Below are 18910 nucleotides of genomic sequence, written 5' to 3'. Positions count from 1 at the left end.
ATAGAGCACTAACATAAAACTGAAATACTCTTAAAAACATAAAATGGCACTAACAATTACTGCATCATAGCAAAACCCTTCTGTAGCAGATCTAAGCCCAACCATATTTGGTCACTGACTCCCTTGCTCTTGCTTGAGATTGCAAGTGCCCCTTTCCAATTTTTTTGAAGATATTTGACATTCCCAAGGAGAAAATAATTCTTGCCCAATCTTCTGAAGGATTTCTTAATACCTCAAGAGCAAAAGAAATTGGTGACATAAAATGGCAATGTACTTAAGTCAAATAAAAATTTTATTTTTATATATGGCACTGAGCTGGAAGAACTCAGTGGTTCATACCATGACAGAACAATTTTCTTACTAGGGTTCAAAATAGGTCTGGAAATAGTGACAATAATAGTGACTCTGAGAGATTAGAAAGAGATTAAAAGTACGTATATGAAAGATACAAACTCCCAGAAACCATGGTCTGGTCACTCATTGGCTGCAAGCATTTGCCCAGTGTTGGGACTCTTGTCCTATCCTCAGACCTATGTGAAATTTGACTTGAATACAAGACAAGAGCCCCCAAACCACATTGTTTGATGCCCCAGAAGTTCTACGTTACTTTCTTACAACTTCAGAAAACAAGTTCCTGCTAAAACTAGTATAAATCTTTGTTACTATTTCCAAAATGGGAGTGTATGGAGGGGGCCATTCCCAAGGCAGAAGGATTCCAACTGAATGGTTTCCAAGGCTTAGCCTTATGGGTAAAAATTAAAGAAAAGCAACATGTGCTGAAAAACAGCATGTGTTTCTCATAAAGACTGCAGGTGGAGAGGGAAATTCATCCCTGGCACAAACACAAAGACCACTGAAGGCAATGCAGTGGCATCTGCTTACATCAGCTATGAATCTGAACAAGCTTTTCCCTACAACTACTACCTGTGGAGATAAAGCTGGATAGAAAACTGAAGTGAATTTAAGAGCCTGCAGCCTCTCAAAGTTTAGAGAACCAAATTTTCGCAGTCAGAGAAAAACTATGCATTGTGAGTTTCCAAGTTCCCAGGAAGCCATGCAGTGGCTACTGACAGGCTGCCATAAAATACTTAATGGCTGTTTAATAGCTCAGATACAGCAAAGATGCTCCATTTTGACTGCTGCTCTACGGAAATTTATTGAGACCACACACAATGTGCGGAGCTGTCACATAAGAAAATGCTTCCATTGTTTTCCTTTGGTCCCACTCAAAGAGGCAGTTAACAAAAATACAATTTTATACTTAACAGTAAAAGAGAACACCTCCTAGAGAAAAGGGAATTACCCCAGCTACAGAGGCTAGTCACTGCTCTAAACAAGAGGTGCCACTGAACACATAAAATCTCTTTCTGAGGTACTGAGCCTCTTCTGCAATACAGCACAAGCACATCCAGATTGTCCTTCCTCTCATCTCCACTGAGGAGCAGGACACACCTGCACTTCTGGATCACTGAGCTAATGGTGTCTGTGTTCATCCAGCCACTAAAACTCTTATTTCCATTGCTCAGGAATCAACCACATATAGGAAAATTGTTTTCTAGGTTCTTCTCAGCAAGAAGAAGAAAAGGGTAGCTCCAAAATATGCCAGTATATTTTTTCAAATTATATTTTTAAAGTCCTCTTAGAAACAGGACATTGACTTTGATTTACAGATGACCAACCACTTCTCTACACTCTATAATATCTTCTTATAGGGAGAATTCTTACAAGGAGTGAACTAAAGAGGGGATTGTGGCCTGGAGAGAGCTTTGATCTTCTTTCAGCAGTACAGACATTGATGAGAAAATACGCTGACATCTCTGGCTGTGTAGGCTCAGAAGTGCAACAGCTGGGAGCCACAGCAAAAAGAGATTGAACACACAGCAACTAGAAGATGTGCTTGGTAATGCTTTTCTCATGGTCAGTCATTGCCAGGAAAGACAATTGTTGTATTTGGTAACTATTCCTTGTATGTTTAGTTCTAGCCTAGTGAGCATTACTAACATTATCTTTTGTATTCCTACCAGTGACCTTGTCTTCAAGCCATAAAATCCAACAGGAAGAAAGACAGGTTTGTGATAAGCATTGCCTGAGTTACACTCTGTGAAGTGCAGAATTCAAGGTATTTTCATACTATTACAAGTGCATGATCCACTAAACATTTAATGAATATTTATATATAGAAATTTGGTTAGTCATTAACTGAATTCCAGCCTGATTAAGCTCCAGGAATGGGAATATTTCGTAAAATATGCTTTTATGTCCAGACTACCAAATAATTTTTGAAACTAAAGGTCGGAAAATAAACAGATTATAACCAATATCAATCCATTTTTACTTGCCAAAATTAAGACAAAAACAAAGAAGCAATCTTGAATGGACATGTGTAAATAATCATGTTTGCAGCTTTTTAAATGCTAAAAAGGGTAAAATGCATGGACTGAAATATTGATCTGTGGATGATTTGGTTCGTTCTCCGTGTCATCCTGTTGTTCCTAACTCCTGATGTCATACACCTGTTCTTCACAAATGGTGACATTCATTGGTAGTTTGATTACAAGATGCTACTGGAAGCCATTCCCATGATGCCAGCTGCTACTCCCTAGGATCTAGGCTGGAGAAAAGCAATACCATCCACAAAATCAGGAGCTTCTCAATAGGAAGGCAGCGTGACTCCCTGGGCCGGGAAATGAATCTGAGCTTCCTCTCAGACCTGCACACTTGACACACAGGGAGAGGCAGTGATGGCAAGAAATGAGCACAAGGAATACCCACTAGGTGAGTAATTCCTCTTGTTTCCCAGAAGCCACCTGCAGTAGCAATGGTCACTGGTTTACTGTGGCAAATAGGGGCTACTTCTTTTTTACATATGAAAAGCTGACACTGAGATTCAAACCATGCAAAAAAAACCCTCAAAGTAACCTTAGGTCACAGAAGGAATCTCATGACAAACATCCATACTCATTGTGACATATATTTCCAAGAAAGTAAATTACATACAGCGGACAGCAAGATAATTTTCTCTACAGTGCCGCATTTATGGCAACAATGTTCCTCTCCTTGGAACAAATATGAAACTCTCTCACATGCTTTGAAACATTAAAAAAGTATTTGAACAGCCACAGAAAACAAAACCTTAATATGTTGAACTTCAAACCTTAAGATCTTTCAGCCACCTGGGTCCTACTTCAGCAGGCTTCTTCCTTTGAAACCTATTTGTCAAACGTAGTGTGCATCCACCAGGTGTAAGGTCAGATAAGGTGTCACTGAACCTCAGCAGCTTTTGCCATGGCTCAAGAGGGCTGCATTGACCCCAGCAGACTGTTTTGCTCCTTACCCAAATCTGCCTCAGGCACAGACAGACAAACTCCTTTCAAGCGTCCTCTCATTAGGCACAGCCCAGACCACCACTTACTTGTATGGGATGTGTTTGCTCCCGTTGACAAGGGCGAGGATGACATTGCCCAGCGCTGGCAAGGACAGACAGAGGCCAGAGCTTCCCTCGCGGCTCTTGCTGAGCACTTTCACGCAGCTGCCCAGGTCAATAAGGTGCAAGCGGCTGCGGCCTCCAGACACTGCCATAAACAAAGAAAGCAGACAGTTAGTGTGGGCCTCCAAAAGCAGCTTTCCAGGAAAGCAAAAGGCTCACCATGACTTGTGAAGAGGAAACAAGCCAGGAGCCTTCCCTAATTCCCTGTAGCAGACACAGCTGTAGGGGTCCTGCTAATGCACTGTCAGCCTTTATGGCTGTATATTGCTGCCTACTCTGAACCTGCTTAAAAATTGCTGAGTACTCCCTTGCTCCTGCAGGCTTAACTCTGTGAGAGTCACCACTGTGACTATATTTTTGAAATATAGCTCTATTAGCCTGTACCTGACTTGGCTGTGTTTGTCACTGTTTGATTACAAGACAATTACAAAGCTACTGTTTCTCTGTCTGGAAAACCACAGGCTGGGAATTCCTTCTTAGTAAGCAAGGATACTTTTCTTATTTTTCCCATTCTGAATACTTTATCTTATAAAGACACTGTGGCATCTGTGGGATGCTCAACTTTCCTCAAGTCTATATACATTCACAGTATCATTTCAGCTAAGAAGTTTGCCAAGACATGGGTGATGGATTGTGAAGTAGCACCTCTATTCTCAGAACAGTTTCTGTAAAACCGGCAATAGTTTTATGTTTTTTTCTTGTTTACTCATCACACTACTTCCAGAGTGAAAAGATGCTACCAATTGAAACACCAAGATTAATAGACATTTGCTCTCTTTAAATGCCTATGGTCCCTTTTGAATCCAGACTACACAGAAGTGCTTCTAGCTCTCTACAATCTCAGAACAATTTCCTAGCTGATTTTTTTTGCTTCTGATCTTGGACCACTCCTCCCCATTCTCAAGAGCTAGTCTAGAAGCAGTCTGTAGGAAAAGGCAGATTTATTTCTTGGATCTTAAATCAATAGGTACAGAATAGAACAGAACAGAATCACTAGGTTGTAAGACAGAGGTAATAGCAATATATGAGGACACAAACACACCTTAAACAGCAGCACAAATACTTTCACATCTGAGTTTAACTCTATGCAAGTTAATTCACAGCCTTTTTGACACAGGATCTCAACTTGCACATTTGGTAAGAAAAAAGAAGGAAGATGAACAAAGACAGAAGACCTCCTATTGGATTTGTGAATAATATTCCAAAATGTATCCAGTATCTCTCTCAACAATTGTTAAAATACACTGACTTCTGCTGCTTTAAAGTCCTCTTAGTTCTTCAGCTCTATCGGGTGTTAGGCAACACTGGACTTCTATGTATTCCTCTCACCAGAAACTATCTACAGACACTATGGGCTCCTGCACTGACTGCAGAAAATTAGGCTGCCTTGGGGAACCAGTAAGGCACCTGCACCTCTGAACTGATCATGGAGGACCTTTGTCTCCCCTCTAAGAGCCTTTAAAACCCTTGAAGAGTCCCTAAGTCCTCTAACATCACTATCCTCAGAAGGCTGGAATTACTTACTTGAGTGTCTCACAATCATTTATTTAGAAAAACAAAGAAATGCATTTAGTTGCTATTGCAAATGACTGTAGGTGACTTTACTGAATCATATATAATAAATATTTCTGTTACTAATATTACTAGATGTCAAGGAAACAAAGGAAAATGGAAGAAATCACTACCTTTCAAAAGCTGTCATATTGTGTCCACATATACTCCTATTACACAACGTGAGGAAATCCAGAATAAGATAACTTACAGGTTGTTTCTTTCTTATTTAATTTACATCTTGAAGGAATATTTTTGAGATAGATATATTTTTGTAGATCCAATAGAGATATTTTTGTAGATCCATTTGATTAATCTGAAAATGAAGTTATATATTAGGCAAGTTGTCCAGTAATGTCCCTGGCTACTCTGGAGAAAAGAAGTGGAACATCCTAACACTTGGGTTCTTTTCTAAGTCACAGAGACTTTGCAGAGCTGACAGGTGAAAAATGACAGTGATCCAGTTCTGCCACAATGTCATTTATTTCAATGGTGCTAAGCCTGCTTCATGACATTCCTGGTAATGAATCTAACAAGGAGGTAAGTACAGTACCATCGCCTTATTCTAACAGTAATTTTTTACCAAAATCACACGTTAGCCAGCCCTTTAATCTATTATCCTTTAGAAGCTTTTTCTTTTTTTCTTTTTTTCCCCTTTCTTCTTATCCTTTTTTAATCCTGTTACTGGAATCTATATATCTCTACTATCTTCATGTTTTTTTTCTGAGAAGTCCTTCATTACAGCAGGAGACAGTGATAATCACTAGGCGCCCTTTCTGAGCAGCTGGAATTTCCCCTCATTCAATTATCAGTGGGATCTGACCCTGCCTAGCTTGTAAGGCCACTCAGATATGGGAACTTGAAGACAGGAGGATGGTCTGGCCACGAGACAAAGATATAACTAGAGGCAGTGGGCAAAGCATGCTGTATTCTAACCCAACAGGATCGTGCCTTCTTTTTCTGAAATTATAGCCACAAGAAAATTATATTTTCCCTTTTATTAATGGTATTTGAAAGTAGAAGAAAAGGACTGTGTGTGCATGTACTTTCGTGTAGTAAAAAATATGTAGCATTAAATAATTGCAACAATTATTCTCTCAGAATCAGCCATCTTATTCCTATAAACCAGTCTGCTTGAGTATTCACTGTCTTCCTTTCCACCGCAGGGTGGTTAATTAATAAATCTTTAGTTAATTGAGATTTCTGACTGCCAATTCCACAGGGGTTATTACTTAAATACATGCAAGCTGCATTTCCATTTAGAGCAACTTTTTGGTTTTTTCTCCTATAAGTACAGTCAGTGCAAATTTTCTTCATTTAAACATTAGACGTTAATAATGCAGTGCTGATCACCCACTACACATCATGCCTTGCAATCTATTCCTTATTACCAACAGCCTATGCAGAGCCAGGAGCTGAAACATATGCTGCTTGTGCAGAATTGCTTAAGCCCATGAGTTCAAAGAAGCAAGCAGATTTCTCTGGTGTCTTTCAAACAAATATTTTTCCCTGTAAAGAAATTATTTGGAAAAAAAAATTTAATGTCAGAGTTTTCTTTTTCAGTGGGGGTTCTTCCTACATTATACAAATCTTTTATCATTGGAATTTACTTACAAAAACCACTGTCTGTATATCTTCAGTCATAAACAATTTGGGAGACTTGAAACAGAAGACAAATATAACGAAAATATGAATGATGTGAGAAAAAAGAAAACAGTGAAAATTATAGAAACATAAAGTTAGTCATGGAAGCACCTTTTCCTCATTTAAAAGGGGGATATGGAAGTGAAGACACAAGCTAGTGAAAGCATACATGACAAAGAGAGGGAACAAGCCTTTCTGAAAAATCCAGACCCTTTGCAAAGAACCATAAGAGTCCTTTGTGAACACTTAGCTGGGCCAGCACCTAAAATATCATGTATCTCCAATAAAGGGTATAGTTTATGGGTTGTCAACATCAGCTTCCCAGTTTAGGGATTGCCAGCATCAGCTTCCACACACACTGCCCTATTTAGGTGCCAAAGAGGAACAGTTAACATAAGGGTGGCAAGGAATTCCAGTCACCACAATATTTTAATCCATAACCTCAATGCTATCTGTAAAGATAATAATAAAGGACAATTTGAAAAGCACCTTTTCTTTTCAGCTACAGAGCCCACACAGGGCTGAGATTTGCCAATGTCTCCACAAGAGCAGCTAAACTGACAAGTGACAGTAATAATCCCCAGTGGCCTTTAATGGCCTTTGGTGGTTCTTCACCAGGCACTGGACAGCCTGCTTGTATGAATGGCCCCACCCCACACTGAATGGAGAATCTGCTGCTTTTCACCACTAAACAATATTGTTTGAGGGCCCACTTTCCAGGCAGGCTTGGAGGAGACAGAGGAGAGCTTACTTCCGCCCTTGCCGCTCTTCTCCATGCGGTACTGGTAGATGTGCAGCGTGAAGAGCATGTGGGAGTTGCGGTGATCCTCCTCGTCGCAGTCCCGCTGGCTGCTGCGGCGGGAGGCGATAGCGGCGTCCAGGAAGAAGGCGGCCTTCTCTGCCGTGGGGGCACGCAGCTCGCTCTGATTCTGGAGCTGCAGTTAACACCAGAGAGAAACGGCTGAGAAATTCCCGCACAGGTAAACACCACCAGACAACTTCCTGCAATCGACATATGGCGTGGATACACTGGCTTCTACTGGGACCACAAATGAGGAGGTGCCCAATGGAGTGACACCCTCCTGACACTGGCAGTGGCAGTAGCATGCCCTCCAGGAGCCCTCATGGCTAGAAGTGGGAAAAAAAATTGTGGAAGACACGTCACTCCCAAACTCAATAGCTGGTAGAAAACAGCAGTGGCAGGACTACGTGTTATCCTTCAGAAAGTGTTAGAAGGAAGCAGTCCACAGATAAATCTAAAAAATAACAGGACTGAAGTTTGTGTTCTGCCCCATGCCGTATGAGGAGCAGCCCAGAAGAGATAAATAATACCATAATAAACTTGTGGTATGAAGGGGCAAGGAAGCCTTTTCCTTGCCCCTTCATACCACAAGTTTATTATGCACCTGCTCACAAGCCAGGGCAATGCATTAAATGGAAGAAGGCAGGTAATGTATAAACATTCATATTTTCTGGACCTCAGTCCCTGTCACCAGCCTGTTCTCAACTCTTCTAAGTGACAGACAGCATAGGAGGGCAGATATTATTAACCCCTCCTAACATTAGGAATGCCTGCATGTTTCATAGCACCTACAACTAGTTTGTCTGCACAAGGGACACATGACTGTGCAATCTGATGGCATTAATTTTGGCAATACACAGAAACGGCCCACAGCCCATAGGATAGATTTGTCTTGTCTGGCATAAAAACAGCAAGGAGCTCCCTGGTCATGGGGTTTGTTCCCCTGCTATAATATAGCTGAAAGTTAAGCCCTCCAAAAGACAGTAATTCTGTTTTCTCTTTGCGGTCATTAATAGTCTGATGAGGGATAAAGCTGAGGCTGCATGTAGGATTCAGTGACACAGCTGAAGCCTAAGCTCTCTCAGGAAAGAGGGTGAGGGACAGGAAGGAGTTAAGGCCAGCAGAAGGCAGTCTGTGGGCTGATCTCACTAATGTAAGCAACAAGAAAATGTGCATACTTGGAAAGGTCCAGTGACAGACAGTATGACATATGGTAATCACTCATTTGCTATACACACTGCTGATTCTGCATATCTGCATAGCTATAATATAATATCCTCCCATCATCTGAGGACTTGGAGAATTCAGGTGTATGAGACATGACTCCAGAATGTCTTGTAAGCACACATAAAAAGGCTTCATTCCTTGTAATTTAATTCAGTCTTTCACACTGCAGAGATATATAGGCATCTCATGGAGCTACCTCTTCTTCACTGATCTAAAATAATTAATTTTGTATATAGCTGTACTGTCTGTATCTGTATGAAAATAAGCTACCATAATGGAATATTTATTATTATTGCCATTGTTCTAAAACACCTTAGTAAGAATTAAGTGCTAAGGAGATGCTGGTTGTGACACAGTTATGTAACACGTACAACGCGCAAATTCTTAACTGAGCCATCCATCACCCCAACGGGAACTGTGCAGACTCAAGTCTCTCACATTTACTAGACTGCATCAGTTACAGGACACCAGAGGGTGAGATCTCTAGTGATACAATAAGTATTTCATAAAACACTGAAGTCAGGAGTTACATGAAAATGAGAACCCTAATTGTTATTTAAAATCAAAACACAAATTTATAGTCCTTAGGTAGAATCCAAAAGAATGGAAAATATGATCTGCCTAAAAATGCCTAAAAAGCTTAAACCACAAAAAGATAAGACACAAAATTTATTACTTGCTGTTTAAAATCTCACAGCTCATGACTTATGTGGATGCGAGTCATGATCTCTAGATGCTTGGAGGTGGATACAGGGTACATGACCCTGTAGGTCTGTTCCCTTCTCCCTCCATTCCCCTTCCTGGAATAAGCAGGGCTCTCAACAAAATCAGCCTTTGCCTTCCAGGATGAAAAGCTCCATCATCTTCTTTTGCTCCCTTTTCATCTACTCATACAAAAAGCAGATTTACTCCCTCACAAACAGCAAAATGAAATAATAGGTCCCTTTTCCCCTCAAACCAAAAGAAAGGGGAAAAAATAGGGCTGCTAAGAATTTCTCATAGTTACCCAGAAAAGAGATGAGCCAGTTACTCATTCCTGCTAAAACTCCAAACTGGAGAAGAGTTTGAATTTTTATTGACTTGCCCAGCTCAGGAATTTACTTCTTGGCAGCAATTAATAAGTAGCAATTAATGCTCCCTACAACACTGCTATGCAAATGCTATAAATAATGTAGTTTATAAAGAAATAAACAGACATATTAATGGCCTAGAGCAATTTATGCAGTAAATATTTTAGCTTGCTGTTTTACAAAAGAGAGATCACACTTTCGTTTCTTTTTTTTTTTTTTTAAGAATGAGGTGAATTTTTGTTTGCTCTGAATGTTTTCACATTTTATTGCAAACTCAAGCCCTTGCTCTATATCACTTACACCAGAGCTACAAATATTTAGGCCAGGACAGCAGATGGCCCTACAGCTGCAGGTCATAAAGTTCTTGCATGTTTTAAAGTAAACACTTTCAAGTCTATAAATTTTATGTTCTGGGTAGCTCTTGAATTTGAACCATCTCAATAGTTCCAGAAGAAACCAAAAAAGTCATGTTTACTTGTTTCAGTGTAAAATTAATCTTGGATTCACCTGCATGCCACAAATGGGGTCTTCACAAAGGTAGACACCTGGGGACTGGCCATCTTGCAGGCTGCCTGTAGCCACTTCTGACAACAGGTCTCTCAGATTTTCTTCTTTCCCCCACACTTCCACTGCAGAAATCCGGACCGAGAAGCGCGCTCCTGTCTTCTCTTTGCGTTCATTAATCAACTTGAATAGCCACGAGATGGCACAAGGAATTATTCCAAGGTTTTGCATGGAATCGTCCTTCCCAATCATGGTGTATGACTTCCCTGTCAGGAATGGGGGGATGAAGAAAATATAACATCATTCCCAGGACCTTGACAGCCTTCTCCCAAGAGAGGTTATCTTGCACAGCATTCATGAAAACAACTTCACTACAACAAGGACAGTCAGCAAGGGGAAAATAGAGGCAGGTAGACAATAAGATATGGAAAATGCAGAAGAAATCTTGAGCTTCTTTCAAAAATCATTAACTCTTGCATTCCCCTGACATCTCTCATTCCCAAGGCAGCTGCAGGCCCCCAGCTTGCAATGCTGCAGCATCTGATGTGGTTGAATCATGGTGGGAATTGAGCAGAGCAGGAGTGCCATGGTCTTTAAAAACCTCAACTTTGAATACTGTAAGTGTGGTATTCTTTCTATACCATTGTACTTTAAAGCACTAGATTGTATTTCAAATGCTGGAGTTGAGGTTGGCATAAACCTGATCCCAGAATCACACAGATCTAACTTCATTCAGGAAAAAAACCCCAAAACCAACCAAGTATATATGATCACTTGGTGCAGAAGTGGGTCCACGACAATTAATATTTCATCTGGGTCAAAACCATCCCCTGGTTAGATATTTTTTAACTCTACAATTATAGCTCTGGCTTTTCCTTGCTGTAAAAGTTTGGTGAATAAGAACAGACACAGAGTACTATCATAAACTGCTTTAGGTGTCACTACATAAAATGTTTTTAGATGAGTTTTCTAAAGCTCCTAAATTTGTAAGCCAAATGATAAAGGTACATATCCTTTCAGGCAAGGATATCCTTGTGGCTTCGTTACCTTGTTTAATTTTTTATGTTGAATCTATGTGGAAAAAGATCAGTGAAAAAAATACTTCCATGCATGTGTCTCTGTCAAGGTCTGGATAGGTCATGGTTTATGGAATGGTGGTGGTGCAGTTAACAAAGCAACTGCAGAGACCCAAGTCATGCTTCAGCAAAAGCCTAGCTAGGATACCTCTCTAAAGGATGTGTAGCACTTGTGAGATCCTGTTTGTTATATGGTGGCTTCCTTTTCCATCTCATTTGCAATGTTGTGTTTGGCAGGTGACAGGAGGGTTAAATATCTAAGAGCTTATCCTAGTGCCACTCCTGTCTGGTCCAGAGGGGCCTTCTGGTTTAACTGGAACACCAACCTGCTCCAATCATTGTACCAGAGCTAGTTGCATTGCAGTATTCAATGCTCTCCAGGTTTTGCTACCTATAATTTGGGATAACAATGGCCTGATACAGCTTGATCTTCTTTATCACCTGCAAAACTGAATTATCCTTTTAAATTATATGTGTACATCTGTGGTTGTTTGAGACAATAAAGAATGGAGATCATTGCACACATGCAATAAACCTCTCTTAATTCAAGAGACAGTGCTTCCAAAATACAATTAGATACACGTGAACAAAACATATGATTACTCTCAAAATAATACTGTGTATTTCAAAATAATACTGTGTTAATGATGATGATTCGCCTTCCATGAATACCTGAAATGCTACTGAAGCATGTCCAAAATGTGAATTTTACTCCATCAGTCAACCATTAGAATAAGACTTGTTGGAGACAAGGAAGTGGTCAGTAATGAGTGAACTGTCTAATCAGGGAATGGAGTATAAATCGAACTGTTTGAGTGCCCAGTCACACTCCATAAGAGTGCCATCACAAACATCAAGTACTTGAGTGAATATTCATAGTACACAGCTTGATAAAAGTGGCATTTGGGCAAACCCTCACCAACAGCAAGCACATTTGGAAAACCGTAAATCACTGTTGGATCATTCATTAACAACTGAAGACAATGAAGGGCAAAATTGCTGTAATATTTAAGGGCTGAAATGAAGCAATAATTCAAGGGTAACTTCCAATTACACAACTTCCAACATTTACACAATAAGAAAAGTGAATAAATGTGTAAGCAAGAGGTGAACATGTAGCATGAGGTCATGCACAGGTACTTTCAAATACAATTAATGTACACAGACAAATAAAAGTTTGTTTTTCTTAACCTAACAGATTAGCAATCCTGCATTAAAAATATTCACTTTGCTGCTTAAGAAGGGAAATTTAGCAATACCAACCAAGCTTGGCATGACCAAAGCAGAACACGCAGCCATCTGCCCCATTGACCACAGACTGGATCACCTCAGCCACAGTCCCAGCACATACTTCAGCCTGTCACAGGTATTGGGAAAAAAAAAAAAGAATGAAAATACAGGAAAGAAAAAAAAAAAAAAAAAACAGAAGCGTTAACAATAATAAGGAAAGTAATTATTTTCACTGGAAAGGGGTAGTAATGTCTTCCCTGCTCCAGATACCATATTGAAGTATCTAATCTAATCCTGCTTGTTTCATTCATGTGACCTGTGCTGCTGATGGGAATGACATTACTTGTATAAGCACATGAAGCAGGACTTTTGTTCTGGATCAAGTAAGTTTCATTTGCTGATGCATCAACATTTTGTAAGGGGGTATAGTTGGTTTGTTAGAACTGCCTATTTAAGGGATTTTCAACTACAATTCTGATTAAAAAACAATACTGAGGAATTTTTGCATGCTCAATTATTTGCCCAATTATGGACTGAGTTTAGTTCCACTAGCATGTGGGTAAGGAATGTAAAGGGAACAGCCTCTTTGGAATTCGCTAGGAATTAATAGATGACCCAACATTACTATGAGTCTTCTCAGTTTTTTACAGGAGTAGACTCCATTCTGAAGTCTGTAGCAGTATTTTAAGGAGTACAACACAGAAATTTACCCCAGGCATTCTTGGATTTAAGGATCAAGCAGACTGAATTGTTGACAGTGCTCCTGCAGCAACTGCTTAACAACAGCGGACAAAACTCGGTCAGAATTTACAGTTTAGGCCTCAATGAGAAGCACTTTGCATTTGACAACACATCAAGTAAATTCACTTACGTTCATGGCTACTTCTAGACTATCTCTACAACAGAAGACAAAATGGGCCAAGAAAGGGACTGTTCACAGGCCAGAGCCTTGAACTGCATCCAGGCATTAGTCTGCAAGGTGCTAGCTGCTTGGACCACGACTGGGTGAGGAAGTGACCTAATGACACAACTATGTGACTACTTTAGATGGCCCTGTGTTCTAGCTCTGTTTGGTTTATGAAAACAGAGCCAGCCTTACAGGACTGCTTTCTAATTATACTTTGCAATGTTACTTTACTCTTTTACTGTCTTCATGATATTAGGGTAACATAGTTCATCAAACCAAAGTCTACTAAAGATAAGAAACCTGAATATATATTCATTAATAAAGACCTGTGGATTAAAATCCCCATCTTCTTATTGCAAACTGTACAATAGAACACTGTAAAAATAACCCTTGATCCCTTAATTAATAGAGGACTGCATTAGAGAACTGTAGTTCTGATCACATCTCCGTAAACACCAAACAATAATATTTTATATTACACAGTAACTTGTTGATATTGAGTATTTTCCCATTCGGCACCATTTATCACATTTGTTGAATGTATAATTTTAGGAGAAATTATTTACAGTAAAGAATAAAGAAAACATACCATTATTCAGCAAAAATTTAATAAACCAAATTCATTATTGATCATCATGGCAGACCAAATTCAGCCCTGGCAGAAGTCCACAGAAAGTAGTACTGCTGCAGCAGAAATCAATTTGGCTGTGCTTAGATAACTCTTCCGATCATACAGGGCCTACCTGTGATGCATCTTGAGGGAAAACTGCATCAAAAGCAAACATCTTGGGTGGAACCTGGCTGCCCCTTTTCTGGAAAGCATTCTGGCCTCCGCAGGCCAATGGGTCATACAGTGTGATTTGCTTCTTGCGGGGGTCAACTTTTAGGAAAGAGCTGGACTCAGACGTGTCTCTGGCAAGCGTGGAAGAAATGCGCACCATGACCTTGACCTGTCAGCAAACACACAAAAGATGAGCACCTTTCATTAGTCTCAGTAGTTTCACTGGTTGCTCTGAAACTGGTATGTTGAATGAATTTTCCAGCTACACTTGACCAAACCATATTTGCTTTTTGTACCTAGTGTCTCAGTGGAAGTCAGTGAACATGCAGGAAGTATTAGGCAGAATTTGTCCTAAACTACAAAGTGAATGAAGCCAGAACACTCAATCTATTTCAACAAGCAACTTGTCTATTGAGAATTACAATGCACATCATGGTGTTTTAGTGTCGATGCTACTCAAGTACAATGAGGAAGTATTACATCACCTCGCCTTACTCTCAATATAAATTGAAAGTTAACCGTACCCTGGTGGCCCAATTAAGAAAGCTGAAAGATACTCTAGAATGCTAAGCTTTCAGAACTGCTGTGGTTTCTACCAAACAGCCTGATCAATAAGAGCCCATAAAAGGCAGATTTATAATTTACACCTTTGCAATTCTAATCCAAAAGCAAAGATGAAATGCACAGTTCTGAGTGCCGTCATCAAAGAGTTGTGAAAAGAGTCCCATTTTAATGGTCAGATTTTGAAATTACCATCAAGGGAGAGAATATAAAAAGTGATAAAAGATTTGTTAAAACATGTTAGCTCACAACTCATTAAATAGCTACATAATAAGATGTTATTCCTGAGACAAAAATAAATCTTCATAGACTTAATGAGGTTATCCTGTATCCTTAGCTGAGTTAGTAAGCAATTTGGATGTAAGTAAAACTGATGACTATCAATCTAGCTTTGGTTTTCCTCATAAATTCACCACAAGCAGACATGTGAGCTCCTGACTTTTAGAGGGCGAACACCACCTGTCTGCCAGCTCTAGTCACACCTGCACAACTTTCTCCTAGAGCAGATTGGCATTCTCACCAACTAGACAGAACTTTTTGGCATTCTCACCAACTAGACAGAACTTTTATGTTAATGCTCCTTAATCATATGTCACTTCTATCAAACCCACCCACTTTTAGCATGCATGTGCCCACACAGGGTCATGTCAGCACAGGGTGGGAGCACATCTGCTGCTGGAATGACAGACGCATTCCAGGAGGAGGTTGTAACCCCACAAGTTGGGCTGCAGTTCCTGTTGGTCTCACTGAGACTGGTGCCCTTGGTATGTAGGTGTCATCTCCCGCTGGCCCAAGCTCATCCTGCATGCAAATAAATCAGCTGCTTTGAGAAGTAAAATCTGGGAAAATTCATTTTTGACACAACTCTTTTGAAGGCAACAGAATGAGACCAGAGATTAACTGGTATTATTCAGTATTTCTGTGACATCTTCTCTGTATGACAGTGAGTCAAACAGGTAATTTCACTCCAGTATTTTAACCTGGCAAAACAAGCTGTCATTAAATGGTGAAATGGTCACAAATCTGCTCACACAATTTCAGTTTTACACAAATATCTGAGGAAAAAAGGAAAAGCACTGCTTGGGTAGAAATGTGTTCTCCTCCTGCTTAGCTGAGCTGCTTATGAAACCTAACCTCTAACTGTAAAAAGCGAGCTCTAATGTCTTGCCAAAGGCATTCTTCTGGACCCAACCCTAAGCAAAGCTGACTTTTACTGAGGACAACAGCAGCCACCACACCCGGTCAGTCCACATGAACCGGGCAAGGTCTGTTTATTCCACCCCTAGGTCTCCTGGAAGATCGGAAGGGATGCAATGGTCAAGTTAGCAGGGAAGGAAGGGATCAAGAAAACAAAGTATCAATCTTGTGCTGTTTTCCCATTTTCAACTTCATATGCCTTTGGCTTTCTTTTACTGTGTTCCCTTTTTTTAAGTAGATACCAGTATCACAAGTATTAAACTGATCTGCTGGAAAACAAAATAAATGCTATTTTTCAACTACTTTAAATAAAATACTTGCATGCTTTAGAAAGCTCTTTCCCTATAAGTTTATGTGTATTTTTGGCTGCTGTGAAACCATGTCCTCCAGATACTTGATCTTTTTGTGCAAAGAAGAGTTAACAGAATACTCTGGGATAAGTTTTTTTGGATTTTGGAGAATGGACAGTGTATGAAATTTAACAACCTTTCATATACAGGCAGTCTAAAAATTCTTTCTGGCCTCAAACTCTATGGGCATGCAGTGTTAACAGCAGCTACACCAGCTTTGTTAAGGTATAGTATCACTGGCATGGGTCCGGATTTAAACCTGTTCACACAAAATCAGATTAATACCTGCCACTTCTTGCTGAAGGAATACTGCAAATCCTTCTAACTTCCAACAGCTACAGTGATACAAGCCAAGGCATCAGGTTCCTCTTTCCCAAGAGTAAAATACTAGTTTAACTGAAATCCTAAAAATTTACTAGCATCAGATAAACTGAATGAAAAAAAAAATGCTCAAGTCAGAAGCCCCAGGAACTGTCAAACAGCATATATTGTTCCTCAACATTGCCAAATATAGACATTTATCAAGAAAAATACTGCTATTGCCATGAACCTTTATACTTCTGTGCTTTAGGGATTTTGTTTTGAGATCTAATGGTTTACAGAACCACAGAATTGCATGGATTGGATAAAAACCCCGTAAGATCTGGAGTTCAACTGTTAACATATAATTGCCAAGTCCACCACTAAGCCATGTCCCTGAGTGCCATGTCTACACAGAATCCTAGAATAGTTTAGGTTGGAAAAACCACATTCATGTGTGTTAGACCAAAGGAATATCATATAGATTACATGTGGATATCCTCTTAGCTGGACCACTTCTTACTCATCAGGAAGATGTCTCTGTACCTTGGGACACCACATCAAAGCTAATTCTGCTCACCTCCTTTTAGATCAGCCTACTGGAGCTGTCTCCATCTGAGTCAGTTGTCCGACCCCTTAGCAGGCAATAGAGAGGAACAGACATTTCTAGCAGTAAATTTGCATGTTCTGTTTTATAACAGATGAACTCCACAAATACCTCTTGTTTTCTCTATAGCGCCACAGGTGTCTTAAAAGTTTACCTGAGATGCAGGTGCCTACATTGTAGGCTGCCTAAAGTTATTCTTTTTGCTCCAAGCATAACAAAAATGCTCTTTCTGGGCAGCACAGTGCCTGGCCCAAATTCCATAGCACACACACGAATCTATGTGAGAGTCTCCAGCAAAAATACATACCAGCAAAAATAAAGCTAGGCACATGATTGTCATGGACACAAAATACAAGTAGTAACTATAGACTATTTGAACTCTTCTGGTAATTTGTACGCACTTAAATATTCTTCCAGGTCACTTTCACACTAGTGCAATCCTTTCAAATTACTCTTGATTTACATTACATTAATTGAAAAAACAGTTAGATCCCATCTATGCAGACTTTATGTCCTCTATATGCCATGGGAGCTGTGACTCTAACAAAAACCCAATGGGCAGGCAAAACACAGGCAAACTTCTGTCCTGAGAAACACATTCAGAGCTACAGTGGCACATGTAACAGTGGCACAATGAACTAGGCAGACCAAAACAAATTTTAAAACATCTGAGCCAGATATATCTTCTGAGATGACAGGCAAGGTTGGGCTCTAGGAATCAGCCTGAGATTGGGGATCTAGGACCGCTCCTGATGGCTGTGTCCAAATGCAGTATGACTGAGCTTTTGGTGAAGTCTGTCCACCTGTCCACACTGTCCACCTGTACAGGAGGCAGAGTCACTTCACTGCCAGGCACACTGAGAGATTCAGTCACTGCCTGGCCTCAAAGAACTGGCAGTAGCCATTTTTTCCACACCCCATTATGAAAAGTTATTATGCTTGTAACCTAAATCCAAGAATTCAGGCAAAGCATTTTCCAACAGTAGTTATGACAAGAGTAAATCAACTAAGAGCAGTAGAAATGATGGGAGATCACAGCTTCCTGCTCTGCAGTTTCACAGTCGTTCATGCAATTTATAGCTGGGGGTTTGGCAGGGGAGGCTCAGAGTCTGTGCTGGCCCCTGAAAATCCACACCACAGAGAGGCAGCACAAGCATGGGCAAATGTAACTCAGCCAGCTATGGGGATAGCACAGGAACATACTGGACTTAAAAGACTTCAGCTCAATTTATGGATCAGACAGCCTGAAGATCATGGTGCTGCTCTGGGTAACTCAGAAATACAGTATGGTTAACTTGAAACTAACTGAAGAGTAAAGTTTAAGAATGTTAGTACTTCATGCTTGCAATTTATATTTAAATAAAGTATAAATTGAACTTCTCTTTAAAAAGAATAAAGGTTTTTCTGCTTCACTCCCTGTGTGTCATTACTCCTTCACTCCACTGCTACAGTTTCCCACTAATCTCTTGTAATTGAAGCATCTCAAAGATAACACTCGCAATTAATGGGAGCACTCAGTCTGCCAGAAACTCTCTGTTTGAATTCCAGTGATCAGGTCTTGGCAGTGCCCAGCCTTAGATGCATCTCTGACTGTTCCTATGGGGAAACATGAAAAC

The 18910-nt window shown here is 40.1% G+C and overlaps 1 protein-coding gene across 2 annotated transcripts in view; it reads right to left on the bottom strand.

Annotated features, from left to right (window-relative positions):
- KIF26B (kinesin family member 26B) overlaps positions 1 to 18910 on the bottom strand; it is a 276066-nt gene that overhangs the window by 51276 nt on the left and 205880 nt on the right. For both annotated transcript variants that reach the window (XM_064414702.1, XM_064414701.1), the window contains exons 6-10: positions 14242 to 14448; positions 12625 to 12718; positions 10289 to 10551; positions 7434 to 7617; positions 3413 to 3572 (exon numbers count right to left, since the gene is read on the bottom strand). In XM_064414702.1, coding sequence (XP_064270772.1) covers positions 3413 to 3572; positions 7434 to 7617; positions 10289 to 10551; positions 12625 to 12718; positions 14242 to 14448 — 908 coding nt within the window. The remainder of the gene's footprint in view (positions 1 to 3412; positions 3573 to 7433; positions 7618 to 10288; positions 10552 to 12624; positions 12719 to 14241; positions 14449 to 18910) is intronic.

The sequence above is a fragment of the Passer domesticus genome, chromosome 3 (assembly GCF_036417665.1).
Source record: "Passer domesticus isolate bPasDom1 chromosome 3, bPasDom1.hap1, whole genome shotgun sequence".
Lineage (NCBI taxonomy): Eukaryota > Metazoa > Chordata > Aves > Passeriformes > Passeridae > Passer > Passer domesticus.
This window is presented reverse-complemented; position numbering and strand designations above follow the sequence as displayed.